The sequence below is a fragment of the Actinia tenebrosa genome, unplaced genomic scaffold, assembly GCF_029948245.1.
Source record: "Actinia tenebrosa isolate PJP-AT-01 unplaced genomic scaffold, QUT_ActTen_1.0 PGA_scaffold12__29_contigs__length_12842862, whole genome shotgun sequence".
Lineage (NCBI taxonomy): Eukaryota > Metazoa > Cnidaria > Anthozoa > Actiniaria > Actiniidae > Actinia > Actinia tenebrosa.
In genome coordinates, this window is record NW_028292572.1 from 3091533 (window position 1) to 3104686 (window position 13154).

Below are 13154 nucleotides of genomic sequence, written 5' to 3' on the forward strand. Positions count from 1 at the left end.
ATTCTTGTCGGACTATAATGCAGTAAGTCCGATGCATAAGTCGGTTTACGATAAAGGCATGGAGAGGAGCGTGTTTACAAATATACTGATATTTATCGTATTATATTTTATGTCAAGATATAGGTTCAATTGTGGTTGAAACTTCTGAAAAGAAATGAAAAAAAACAAACATGCATTGCAAATTTATCAAGTCCAATGTGTGTAGAGACTGTGCATTTTAAAGTACACAATGAACAAACAGGATTCCCGGTTTAGAAATTAAAAAAAGAATGAAAAACTAATATTGACTACGATTCCCTCGATTCCACGAATCCTACGAATCCCACGATTCCACGACTCCCACAATCCTACCTACGCTACGATCCTACGATGCCACGATCCACGACTCCCACGTCCCCATCGTGGGTCGTAGGCGTCGTGCTACGACTACGATGTCGTGCTACGTCTACGATAAGAATGCCTCGAAGACCAGCATCCTTGAGTGATCCGTTGTAGGCTTGATTTACACGCTACGACTCGAGTTGTAGGATGGCACGAGCGTGTTGCAGATGTGTCTTTGGACAATGTTGGCCGCCATTGAGCAGGTAACCTTAGAAAAAGAAATCCTTTTGAATCCAAGTCTTTCAGTTTCCCGATATTATAATTGTGTTGGAATACATGGGAGGTACGAGTTCTTAGATTAATATTAAAGCGAGCATACAGTTAAACCCAGTGTTCAGATGTTTCGTCGGAATACGCTGGAGGTGCGACAGAGTTCTTAGATTAATATTAAAGCGAGCATACAGTTAAACCCAGTGTTCAGATGTTTCGTCGGAATACGCTGGAGGTACGACAGAGTTCTTAGATTAATATTAAAGCGAGCATAGTTAAACCCAGTGTTCTCTGCAGATGTTTCGTCGGAATACGCTGGAGGTACGACAGAGTTCTTAGATTAATATTAAAGCGAGCATAGTTAAACCCAGTGTTCAGTTGTTTCGTCGGAATACGCTGGAGGTACTAGTTCTTAGATTAATATTAAAGCGAGCATACAGTTAAACCCAGTGTTCTCTGCAGATGTTTCATCGGAATACACTGGAGGTACGACAGAGTTCTTAGATTAATATTAAAGCGAGCATACAGTTAAACCCAGTGTTCAGATGTTTCGTAGGGATACGATGGAGGTACGAGTTCTTAGATTAATATTAAAGCGAGCATAGTCAAACCCAGTGTTCAGATGTTTCGTCGGAATACGCTGGAGGTACGACAGAGTTCTTAGATTAATATTAAAGCGAGCACAGTTAAACCCAGTGTTCAGATGTTTCGTCGGCCGAATACGCTGGAGGTACGAGTTCTTAGATTAATAATGCATAGTCATGTTTACCGTATACGTATATTTTCTTTTCTGGAAAGGCATTGGATTACCTAATCTGGTCGGAAAGTAAAACGTCTGTCTGAAGAGGATTTGTTGACGTCCTAGATTGAACCTTTGGAGAATGTCTTGCTACTGGATCTAATACCAAATGAGTTTCCTTTCAAAGTTTGCCGCAATTTATGCCCTCCCTGAACTACTCAGTCTCAACTTGCTCCTCTGCTCCTTATATGCTCCCTGCTGCTCCTTATAATCTCAGGCTGCTCCTTCATGTTAAATACTCCTAAGGACTCATGAAAAGAATCTCTACTCGCAGTGTACCTTGAAGCATTTTTTCCCCTTTCTTTCTTGTTTTGGATAATTTGAACCAACAACCTTCTGATCTGGAGTCAGGTGTCAATTAGTCAATTCTTAGGGGGGGGGAAACGTCACTGTTGCCCATGGCCTTTTTGCCCTTTTCTGCGAGATTGGCCTGGTTTTGGCCTTTTTGGCCTGGGTATGGCCTTTTTGGCCTGACTGAAGGCCATATATAAACCAAAATTAGGAAGAAAAAAATCCTTTTATTTAACTCTTCCTGAACTGTAAACATGGTTAAACGAGTTTGTCGAGACTGCCCGATTGCTGGATGTGGTGCAAAATATCTCGTGAGATTAGCGAACCATCTGTCGGATGTTCATTTGCTGGATAGCGATCATCGAAGAAAGTATCTACAAGAGGCTAAACTGCAACCGAAAGTAAAATTCGTTTTGAATCCAATTAGTGCCAAAACGGATGATAACAATGACAAAAACTTGACGCCACAAGGCAGAGAGTATGAATATTGTGACGACAGAGAATTTTAGCCGAGTTAATGATTAGCTCCACTGTTCAATATTTAATTCAATTTAGTCAATAAGTCAAATTCAAGCCCAGGTGGTCATAATAGCAGGATAAAAGTTATAGTAACTTTAGGAAGTCTTTTCTTACTACAAAGAATAACGAGTTAATCCGCAGCAATAGATTGTGCATGGCTGAAACAATGCGCTAACAAATCGGTTCCGATTGTAACGATCTCACGGGAATATTCGGGTTAGTTCGCGTATTGTTTAGCCATGTGCTCATTAGCGCTAAATCTTCATTAACCTACGATCTCTTTAGAAATTAGTTTAGTTTTGTTGGATACGCGGTTGCCACAGACGCTTAAATCTGGGTTGTCCTTAACTATCATTTTAGAGTGCCTATCACCCTTTTTTTTTTACTTTTTCATATCGAAATATAAGCTATTCTAAGAAACCTGTCGAAAGAATTTTTTGATTCTGACGCTTCTTTCTACCAAATTGAGTTAAAGTTTGATTTCTTTTCATAAGATGGTAAACAAAGAGTTAGTCTTTTTAGGAGTATGTACGTTTTTATGTACTTCATTACGAAGTGGTAAGAAAACTAAGATTTCTCACTGCATAGTTACCAACTAGGCTAAGTAAGGGGGGTGCACGACATACTGGTTGTTAAGATAAAACTGAGCTAGACTGGCAGCTGTCCTTCAAGATCCTCGGACTATAAAAGGAGAGTTACCACGCTAGGTTGGTGTGTTAGTCGGGAACCCGAATGCTACAACAACTTGGTACGCTTCCAACAACTTTATAAGGTATGAGTGCACCTCTTCTCTTGTTACCGAGTGTAGAGTGTAACCAAAATAGTACATAATCCATCCTGCTTACTCATTAACATTAATTAAGATATGGAGAGTCACCCCTGTCCTCGTTGTCTCGATAATAACCTTTGTTCACATATCACAAATCATATATCTCGGTCATAGCACAATCGAACGAAATGCCAAACCTTTTATCATAGAACACCTACCCAACCTTATCACCAATAATTCCCCCAGCCTTATATCTTCTACTTATATCACCCAATGTTTTCCCAAACTCATCCCCAAAATAAAGTTATACAGATGCAACGAAAACTAACCCAGACCTCTGACAAGCGCTTATATTGGCCACTAGAGGGGATGGCCACATTTTCTAATTTGCACCTACGACATAGATCGAGCTAGTGAATTAGCCCTTACAATGCTGTAAACATATCTACCCAAAACTTATGCTCATTAACTTAAAGCGCTTGAGTAAACCCTTACATTGCATTCCTAGCGCTATAAGCGTCACTCAAGTTTTCAGGCAATCTCGACAAGATGTCACCGACTCCATCAGTGGACATGACTTGTTGGAGTTTAACATAATGTTGCGCCGTGGTAATCGTTTTCCAGCCGACATGACCCATTATCGCCTGCATGTCCGCTCCCGACAAAGCCAACGATATAGCGCATCCACTTCGTAATCCGTGTAATGTAGCATGACGACCTTTAAATGTTTCCTTCATGCCTCTGACATAGGTGGAAAGTCTAGCCTGAGCAGCAGAAGAGTCGAAAGGGGCCGGTAAAACCTCTCCAGATGGACTAGTCGACCTGAACAAATAACCCAGTCTTATGGGGATCTTTAAATAGGCGCACATCTTCTTATAAACTTCGAGAGCGACAACCGGACAAAGACCGGGGTCCTTATACCTCTTAAGAGCAAATAGATTAGAACTTCCGTCCCGCAGCGATTTTGTTATCATGTGATTAAACAGCAACATCTCTTTACCAGGGGAATACAACAATTCTTTGGACTTCGTCCGACCCAAATCCCCCGCTCTGTCACCAGCAAAAAACTGTACTTTAAAGAAAGCTTGATCCCGAGCATAAATATACAACTGACTTGACGTATTCGATTCTCTTTTAAGATGTTCCAGAATTTTCCTTGCGATTGCGGCTAAATCGCTGAGAAATAGTGGTTGCGCTTGCGAGGGTAGTGTTTTTGCCTGTAACTGCTCCTCCCGAACCAGCGAAAGGTATTTCTTGACCTTTACATCTGACGCAGGATTCCCATAACCAGGCAGAGTAGATTCATCACAATTTCTGCCCAGTTGATTAAAGATCGAGCGGAGTTTGCCAATTAAAGTATCAACCGTGGTAAAAGCTAACCTTCTTGGACATGCGCAAGATGAGTCTCGTTTGTCGCCAAAATGTGAGCAGATATCTTGATGCACCACATGTACAGTTTTGCAAAAGTATCTTTCCAAATTAAAAAATTAATGATATCATCCGGTGTCGCACAAGTTAAATTTGTCGGAGGGACTGCCTGTCCTAAGAATGCCGAAAATTCGGCCTCCAGGGCTGTCTTCTGTCTAGAGTAAGGGGTAGAACTTGCCCTTTCAACTAAGGCTTGTTTCCTTCGAAGAATCTCCTCCCAGTTAATAGTTGCTTTTAGGCATTGCCGACGGTTCACTATCTGTACTCGCCGTCTATATCCACACCTCTGGCAGAAATGAAAGTCCCTGTCATTGGGGTAGCTGCATTCAGGGCAGGAGACCGCTGGAACGAATAATCGTGGAACCAGAGGAAGGGCCTAAATGAAAAGGAGGGCATAAATTAGCATGGCCCTACGCGGAACACCCAAAGTTTGGTTTGAAGTCTTTGTAGCTGAAAACCCTGTTTAGAAGGAAATAATACAGTATCTAGGCTACCTTTCTGTGCTAACTTCAGCTTTCCCCTGGACATTGAATTAATTACAGGCCACCATATGGGTAAAGGTGAGAGCTTTGGCACCACCATCGTAACCGTAGCCTTAGAAGACCGTATCAGTCGCAATAAAGGACCGACTAGCGAAAAAGGCGGGAAAACGTACGCATTTACTCGTTCTCCGTCGCAAATTGTGAGATCCTGGGTGAAAACATTCCCCCCTCCTGAAAGGGGCGTTGGGAATGGCGTAAAATGACGCAACGGTGTGCCCTGATAATCTTTTTGAACGTTGGAGTCAAGTGACATTAAATCCAGATTATGACCCTCTGGCCCTCCAAACGCCCGCTGCACAGCATCCCAGCCACTTGGGGAAAGCATAGCATCTAAGCGTGAAAGATGACGGGAGAAATAATCAGCCGGGTTAGCACCTGAAGGAACGTAAACCATATGGAGTGATAAGTTTCTTTCCGTGGTCGCGTGAAACAGTTGGCGAGCCACCTCTGTTAACTTGAGTGACTTGGGGCCACGTCCCTGCCAGATATTTAGGGTCACCTGGTTGTCGACATTCACATCTACCCTGCAGTCAGTGACTGAGTCGGGAAGAGACCTAATCGCTTGCAACACCGCGTAAAATTCCTTCACATTAATATGCTCCTTGCGCAAATCCTCACTCCAGTAATCGCCTAGCTCTTCGTCACCGGAGGCAAGATGCAATGTTGCAGCCCAGCGGAAAGAGGAAGCATCAGTTGACATCCTTAGCGACACATGTCTCTCTTGTCTCCAAGGGATGAACCTGTTCCAGGAGTCTAAGAATCGCCAGAATTCTATCTCCTTCCTTAGATCCCTTGATAAAGTCACCTCTGAGCCACGATTTGCCTTCCCGATGGACGCAGCCATTTCTCTAATGTAAAATCTAGCCCCGGGGAATGCCAAAGAAAACGATGAGCATTTTCCCATAAGTCTTTGTATAGATTTCAGAGACGTCGACTCTTTGCCCGATAAGATGGCCTCTCGTAACTCTGCAAACTTAACACGCTTATCTCGTGGGACTGAGAATGCTTGCGCCTGTGTATCAATGATCATTCCGAGAAATTGAATTTTGACAGTGGGTAAAAGTATGCACTTCTTAAGGCCAAGAAAATAGCCTAAATCTAACAACACTGCGCAAGTCACGTACAACGCCGCCACCGCCGCTTCCCGGCTAAAGTCATCATCTCTTATCTCCAAACTGCGAGACCATCTTCCCTCCTCACTATAGATTTCGCCTAACAACCGGTCATCGATGTATAGGCAAGAGGTGATGCCTCTTTCCCGGAGGAATGTGGTTGAACTTAGACCAATGGACTGGTAGACGAACGGAGAGTTTTTCCAACCGAACGGGAGTGTGGTTCCAACAAGCCACCACCCCTTCCACTCGACCCCAAAGTACTGTTGGGAGTCCTCTGACAGAAGAACATGATCATACCCCGATTTGTCATCTATCTTCGAAAGGTATGAACCAGGGTACGCAAACTGGGGGACTGACACCAGGGTGTCGAGCTTGAAAGGCGTATCCCTCATCCACAAGTTTAGGAATCTTGCGTCCACGCACAAACGAGGCTTATTAGGTTCGACCGTTAAAGGTAAGACCAGCCAAGGGGGATCGACCTTCCCAACCTCGCCCCAAGTCCGAACAGCGCCTGAACGGATGCGATCAGCGAGAGTTATCGAGATAAATTCTTGAAATCGGTCACAAGATCGATGATTTTTGAACATTTGTCTAGGGGGCGATGGCGAGTCGCACTTGATGCCTTTAAAAATTCCCTTAAATGGTTGTATAAAATCTTTAACGTTCACTCCATTTTGGAGCCATCGTAGGATCTGGTCACCTACTGGGTTGTTGTCCAAGATTTTCCCCCACATCGGGATATGCCTATGAATCTCCCCCGCCCTGAAGCTTTCAGGGTCACGAAACTGAAGCATGCCGAAATCCGCTTTTTCCCCACTTATCACTCGGTCTATGTCAGCGAGCACAGCACTGGAAGTGCTAGTCACCCTTCCTGAACTTGGGCTTCCATCCGCTTGGACCCATCTAATCTCTTTATCGTGGGCTGTTCCCTCTACACACAAGGGGTTGAAAACTATTGCCAACTGTAAATAAGATCGTAAAACGAGAGTAAGGTGAAATTTTAACCCAAGCCCAGGAAAAAGGCGACCACCACACAGCTCGCTAAAGCGGGCTCAAGGGCATGCCCTAATGGGCAATACGCTTGCGGGAGGTCCTTTTCCCGAGTTAAAACAAAAACAAAGCAAAATAAAAGAAAGAACAAAACAAAACAAAGTATCTGATGCAACTTGTTTATGCAGTAAAGTAATATACGCATTATTTCATTCGATCATCCATTTCCTCGCTAAGTCCGTTCTCACAAATCAATTCGAACCTAGTGCCACCTAGCGGCGCTTTACATTAAGTGAATTAGTGGGACAAAATCGTGCAATGTGCCCCTCCGCGTTACAGACAAAACACCTCCTCGGGCCTCGGTTACGACGGGTATACGGTGCTGTAGCCCTAGTCGTTCGCCCAGCAGCGGGAAAGCGGAATGGCGGTGTCAGAACAGAAAGTGGTACTTGAGCTACCTGGGCCACCTGAGTCGGGTTTTGAAGCCTTATAGCCTTATCGATCGTCTTAGCTATTTCCGCTTCTTCTTTACTTGCTACCAACGTAGTCAAGATTGGTTGTAAAGACGGCTCTACCACAAGTGGGCGACACTTTCGCAAGATGATATTAAATTTTGTAGCCCTCTCGTCATTTAGCTTCTGTGCCGTATAGACAACCTCTTCCAAAGCCGCTATCGCGGCGTAAGCATCGAATAAAGCCGTTGGGCGACCCACCAAAGCCTGTAGAGAACTTATCGCCCCATCTACCGTGTTAACACCCGCTTTTTTCTTCATCTCCTCAAGTTCTTTCCTTAATTTCTCTATCTATAGCAGAGGATCAAGAAAGAACTATTACTTTACATTTGAGACTCTTTGCCAAGTTATTTTTCCCTCTCAATGTGCCAACTACATTTAACTCATACCCGACCTCTCGGGTTCAGTCCTTTCGTTAACTTAATCTCTACCCGACCTTTCGGGTTAGCGGCCTCTTAAGTTGATTCTACCCGGCCTTCCGGGTCCAGGCCTTGTTTTTTGTTTGTTTGGTTTTTTTTTTAATTATTATTTTATTATATAACCTCTACCCGACCTTTCGGGACAAAAACTGTGTGTAAAGCTATTTATCACTAAATTTGTAACCCGTATCGGGTACTGGTACGCACAACCAATTAATCCCAATATTTTATAAAACTAACAATGCACAGCATAAAATAGAACAATAACCAAGCGAGACAAGATATGCACGCAAGAAGCACACCATATGTAGCAAAACAATAGAACGAAAACAACGAAACAATTAAACATGCAAATAGGACTAAAACTTAAATAACCAACGCTTGTGACCTAAACATATAGCGTAAAACATTCCAATAAATATAAAACCCATAAATATAAAACACAACCATACTAGAAATAGCTAAGGTGAAACCCAAAGATATTATTAAAATTAAACATAAGACAGCACATGGCCAGGGAGTAGCTACTGATGAACATACGCGTATGACCGTGTCAAAACTGAGATATACACTGACAAAGATAAAACTAAGTGCAGCTCGGCAAAACATACCTCCGAAACCTGCTGAGTTTCGGTTTGGTTTAAAGACTTTCCCACAGAAGAACGTGGCGCTCCCGCCGAAGACACCGTAACCACCGAATCTTCTATCCCCGGTACGGCCAAAGCTGCCGAGACGTTTAAAGGCACTTGAGACGTGGTAGAGGAAGTTGGTGGGTCAGCCACACTAACAACCACATCGGTTGGATTCAATTCTTCAATAATCTCAGCCGGAGAAGTCATAGTGAAACGCTGCTGGGTGAACGAACTACTTGATAAATGGATTTCTTTCTCCAGTAGGGTTCACGCCAAGTGACATACTTGAATATTTAATGATCTCTTAAATAATACTAATGACGTCATCAGGATGTCTGATGAATATTTAATGAGATAGAATAGTGAGTTAATTTAGAAGTGTGATATCCTATATTTAATCGCTTAGTATGTGTGATTGGTATTGGTTACTTAGTGATATTTATTTTCCTAGCGTGTGATATTTACGATTTCAAGTTGTATTAGTTAAAATTATTCAGTCGTGCGATTCAATAAATTGTTTTGTAAAGTTACTCTCCGTTCTCATTCCTTTGCGTTAACTCAACGAACTCGCGCTGTCGCGGCATTTGAAATATAGTGCCGTCACAATATTCACAACCAAGACAACACCACAGGGTGCAGAGACTAACAGAGACTAAAGTAAGACATGGTGCAACCTCTTTCAAAACAAAAACCAAAGACAAAAAGAAGCGAAGTCATGGGAAATCAAAAGGATGGTTAACGATGAACTAGGACGAGAGAACAAACTAATAATTTGTGTCAAAAAGGCTGGTTGTTTGTTCAGTTGAATTCATTAGTAAATACGCATGACACATCACAGTCATGACAATAAAATAAAATAAGATAAGATAAAATAAAATAAAATAAAATAAAATAAATAAAATAAAATAAAATAAAATAAAGCCAAAAAAGCCATGGTTTGTGTAATGCGTACGAGATTAGCGGGTTAAACTTATCTACAATAAGCTGGGTGGAACAGAGTTCGGTTTAGTTTTGGCTGTTGCTTAGAGCTGAGTTTCATCTTTCGATTGAAGATTCAAGGTAGAATATATGTGTGTTAGACAGTAATAAGAAATAATATTCAATAACCAATCTCATAATCCCATGAACAATAAAAGTACTTTGTTCGGCATGCTTACAGGAGTACATTAACCAATCTTGACTATGCAAAATCACAGAGGACCTTGTGGTGTAATGGTTATCACGTCTGACTCTAGATCAGAAGGTTATGGGTTCGATTCCCATTAAGGTCCGCATTGTTACTGTATTTTGGACAGAGAGGAGGAAAAGTAGCCTGATTCTGGTTTTAGTCAGAAACTAACCGAACACGTATCTGTTAAAGCACCTTACATAATCAATGAATACGTCCAAAGGGTTTCGCACTCTAAGTTGTGGCCATATCGTCGAAGTTCCTTTGGTGCACGATCGCTGTGGAAAAAAGTACTCTGACTGCTCTCACACAGTGGAAATACCAAACTGCTTTATTTGCCCTGAATATTTTACGACATGCCCGTATTGTGGTGGTAATTTCTGGAATTGCTCCTGTACCTGGCCTGAAAGCCTAAATCTAGTTGACCTCATTGCCAGTGAATAGAAACGTACATACTATTTGACAGGTAAAAATGATGGTGCCTGTCAACACTGCAATGCTAGAGCTCGAAATCATATCAAACATGTACGTTAATTATGACACCAACTTCATTTGTAAGAAACAAAATATTTTATTTCACTTTTAAATAAATGCTACAGCAAAATCCAAAACAATAACAATATGTCTTTGGTATATATATATATATATATATATTTCTATGACGGCGGATAATAGTACATTCGAGATCCCCAACTGGGTACTTGCTGCTGTCCAGTAGCTAATCCACTTTGCTGTTCCCTTGTTGTCAGTTCCATTTCCGGACCGAGCGCATTAAAAATAGTGTCCAGTTCAGAAGTGGTGAAAATTCTTGGTAAATAATCTTTTCCTTGTGCCTCGTAATTTTGCGCACTGCCATCATCCGGAAGGGTTTGAATGGATCCAGGAAACGTTGGCTCCTGATGAAGATCGTGGTTTTGGACTGACTGGATGCAGTAGTTGCCTCATTGTTCACTAACTTCGTATCCACTGTTTCAATTGCCGATTTGAGTAATGTCCATTCGTCTAAAGTCAAAGACACTCCTGAGCTAGTTACAACCGTCTTCCCGCTCGATAAACCTTTCTTCTGTTTGCGGATACATATTTTTTTTCTCCCTTCGAACATCCTTCACAAAAATAACGTATCCACGGTCTCCTATTTGTATTACTTTTTCAGATGACATGTTAACTAATCTATCCGTACTCTGGCTGGATTATAGCTGAGTGTAAGTGGGGTTTTTCCGACGAAGGTGATGAGCAAGTGATTCTGCTGATTTTGATCGGGCTTTTAAACTTTTCTCTCCATAAAAATATGTATTCATGTTTCATATTTCAAATTCCCGCCTTGGTGATTGGAATTCGTACTTTGACCCCTGTTGTACATTCCATTTCATTAATCCCCTAAAATATTTCGCTCATCTTCATGACCACCCCTCCCCTCACATTCTCCAAGGGTATTCAGGAATTTAGACTACCCCTCCCCTAGCTACTACGGTATATGGGGGGGCTCACTACCTAAATAATTATCGCCCAATATCGGTTATACCTATTGTCTCAAAAATTTTCGAAAAACTCATATACGATCAACTTTATAGATATTTGAACGAAAATAGATTACTATCAAACTGCCAATCGGGATTTCGGTCTCTTCATAGTACTCTTACAGCACTACTTGAAGCAATAAATACCTGGTCAATTAATATCGATAATGGCCTCATTAACGGAATTATCTTTATCGACCTCAAAAAGGCTTTTGATACCATTGACCATGAGATTCTTATGCTTAAGCTGTGTAACTATGGCTTGGCTCGAAACGCCCTTGCGTGGTTCCAATCTTACTTAAGTGATCGTAATCAAAAGTGCCTTGTGAATGGCACGCTCTCAGATTCACGCCAACTAACTCTTGGTGTTCCCCAAGGGAGTATAATCGGTCCGCTTCTCTTCTTAGTATATATTAATGATTTACCAAACTGTCTTACTGTAGCCAAAACGAACATGTTTGCCGATGATACTAATATTGGCCTATCTGCAAATAACCTAAACGATCTCCAAATTAGAATGAACCTCTGAACTCTTCCATCTTAATTGCTGGCTTAAAGCAAATAGGTTAAGTCTTAATATAGCAAAGACAGAGTTCATGTTAATTGGTTCACGACAGAGGCTTCAAGCTCAAGATAATAACGAGATTGAAATAAAGATAGATGAGGAGGAAAATTTCAAGAGAGTTTGTCACACCAAATCATTAGGGCTCACTATTGATGACAAACTCTCTTGGTCACAACATGTTGGTGAAATATCAAAGAAAATCGCATCAGGGATTGGTGCTCTAAGAAGAGTCCGACCATTTATTTCTTTAGATACTGCAGTAACAATATATAAGGCCTTAATCCAACCACACTTTGATTATTGCAGTCCAGTGTGGAATGGCTAAGTAACCGTTTGTCTGATAAACTACAAAAACTGCAAAATCGTGCTGCGAGGGTGATCACTAAAAGTAATTATGAAACTAGCTCAACCACTCTTCTTCGGGCCTTACAATGGGCTAATCTTCATACACGCCGGAAAAAGCTCAAGGCAATAACCATATTTAAAACAATGCATGAGCTTACTCCAGTGTATTTAAAAGATATATTTCTACCTCGCAGGACGACTTACAATTTACGTGACCAAGTATTAAACAAACTTTACATTCCCAAACCACGTACTGATTATCTAAAACGTGCATTCAGTTACATTGGTGCTAAATTATGGAATGACTTACCCCAGGAAATAAGAAAATCTCGTTCATTAGCTAGTTTTAAAAGTAATTTGAACCAGGTTTCCTTTTGAGTATTAGTTCCCACACGGCAATCATGTAAAACAGTAACTATATGTAAATGTATTTTCTTTTTGATATTGACTGATGATTTATTCAGTGTTTAAATAAAGTCTGTATGTATGTATGTATGTATGTATGTATGTATGTATGTATGTATGTATGTATGTATGTATGTATGTATGTATGTATGTATGTATGTATGTATGTATGTATGTATGTATGTATGTATGTATGTATGTATGTATGTATGTATGTATGTATGTATGCCTAAAATATACTAAAACAATAGTTAAAAAAACTGAAAAAACTTTTTCATATGTAAATTAATAGAAGCTGTGCGTGATAATATAATAAATGTATTCTAATATATTTTAAAGATATATTTTCGAGGGAATACGACGATCTGAATGGCCATGGGTTTGAACGTTAAGGGAGTTGAAGTGCGTTTGATGGAAATATATCAGGCTTGGGAGTCAAAAGCTAGTTAATAAATGACTGGAGCAAGATATTTCTCACGGCACTGTCCAAAAGTGCCCCCATTGTTCTAGCCACAGCGAGCCCAATTTATATAAAACTAAAAGGTGA

The 13154-nt window shown here is 41.1% G+C and overlaps 1 protein-coding gene across 1 annotated transcript; it reads right to left on the reverse strand.

Moving 5' to 3' along the window:
- Positions 1-7209: 7209 nt before the first annotated feature.
- Positions 7210-8884, reverse strand: LOC148911967 (uncharacterized). The gene is made up of 2 exons (XM_089028415.1): positions 8587-8884; positions 7210-7847 (listed from the first exon to the last, which is right to left on the reverse strand). Exons 1-2 carry the CDS (start codon positions 8812-8814, stop codon positions 7317-7319), a joined length of 759 nt encoding a protein of 252 aa, XP_088884541.1. The 5' UTR covers positions 8815-8884; the 3' UTR covers positions 7210-7316.
- Between the last annotated feature and the right edge of the window lie 4270 nt (positions 8885-13154).

Bases quoted from the DNA above. Each gene is read 5' to 3' on its own strand.
- LOC148911967 (XM_089028415.1), bottom strand. From the start codon at position 8,814: ATGACTTCTCCGGCTGAGATTATTGAAGAATTGAATCCAACCGATGTG. The intron at 7,848-8,586 runs GTATGTTTTGCC...CCTCTGCTATAG, and splicing joins AAACTCAGCAGGTTTCGGAG to ATAGAGAAATTAAGGAAAGA.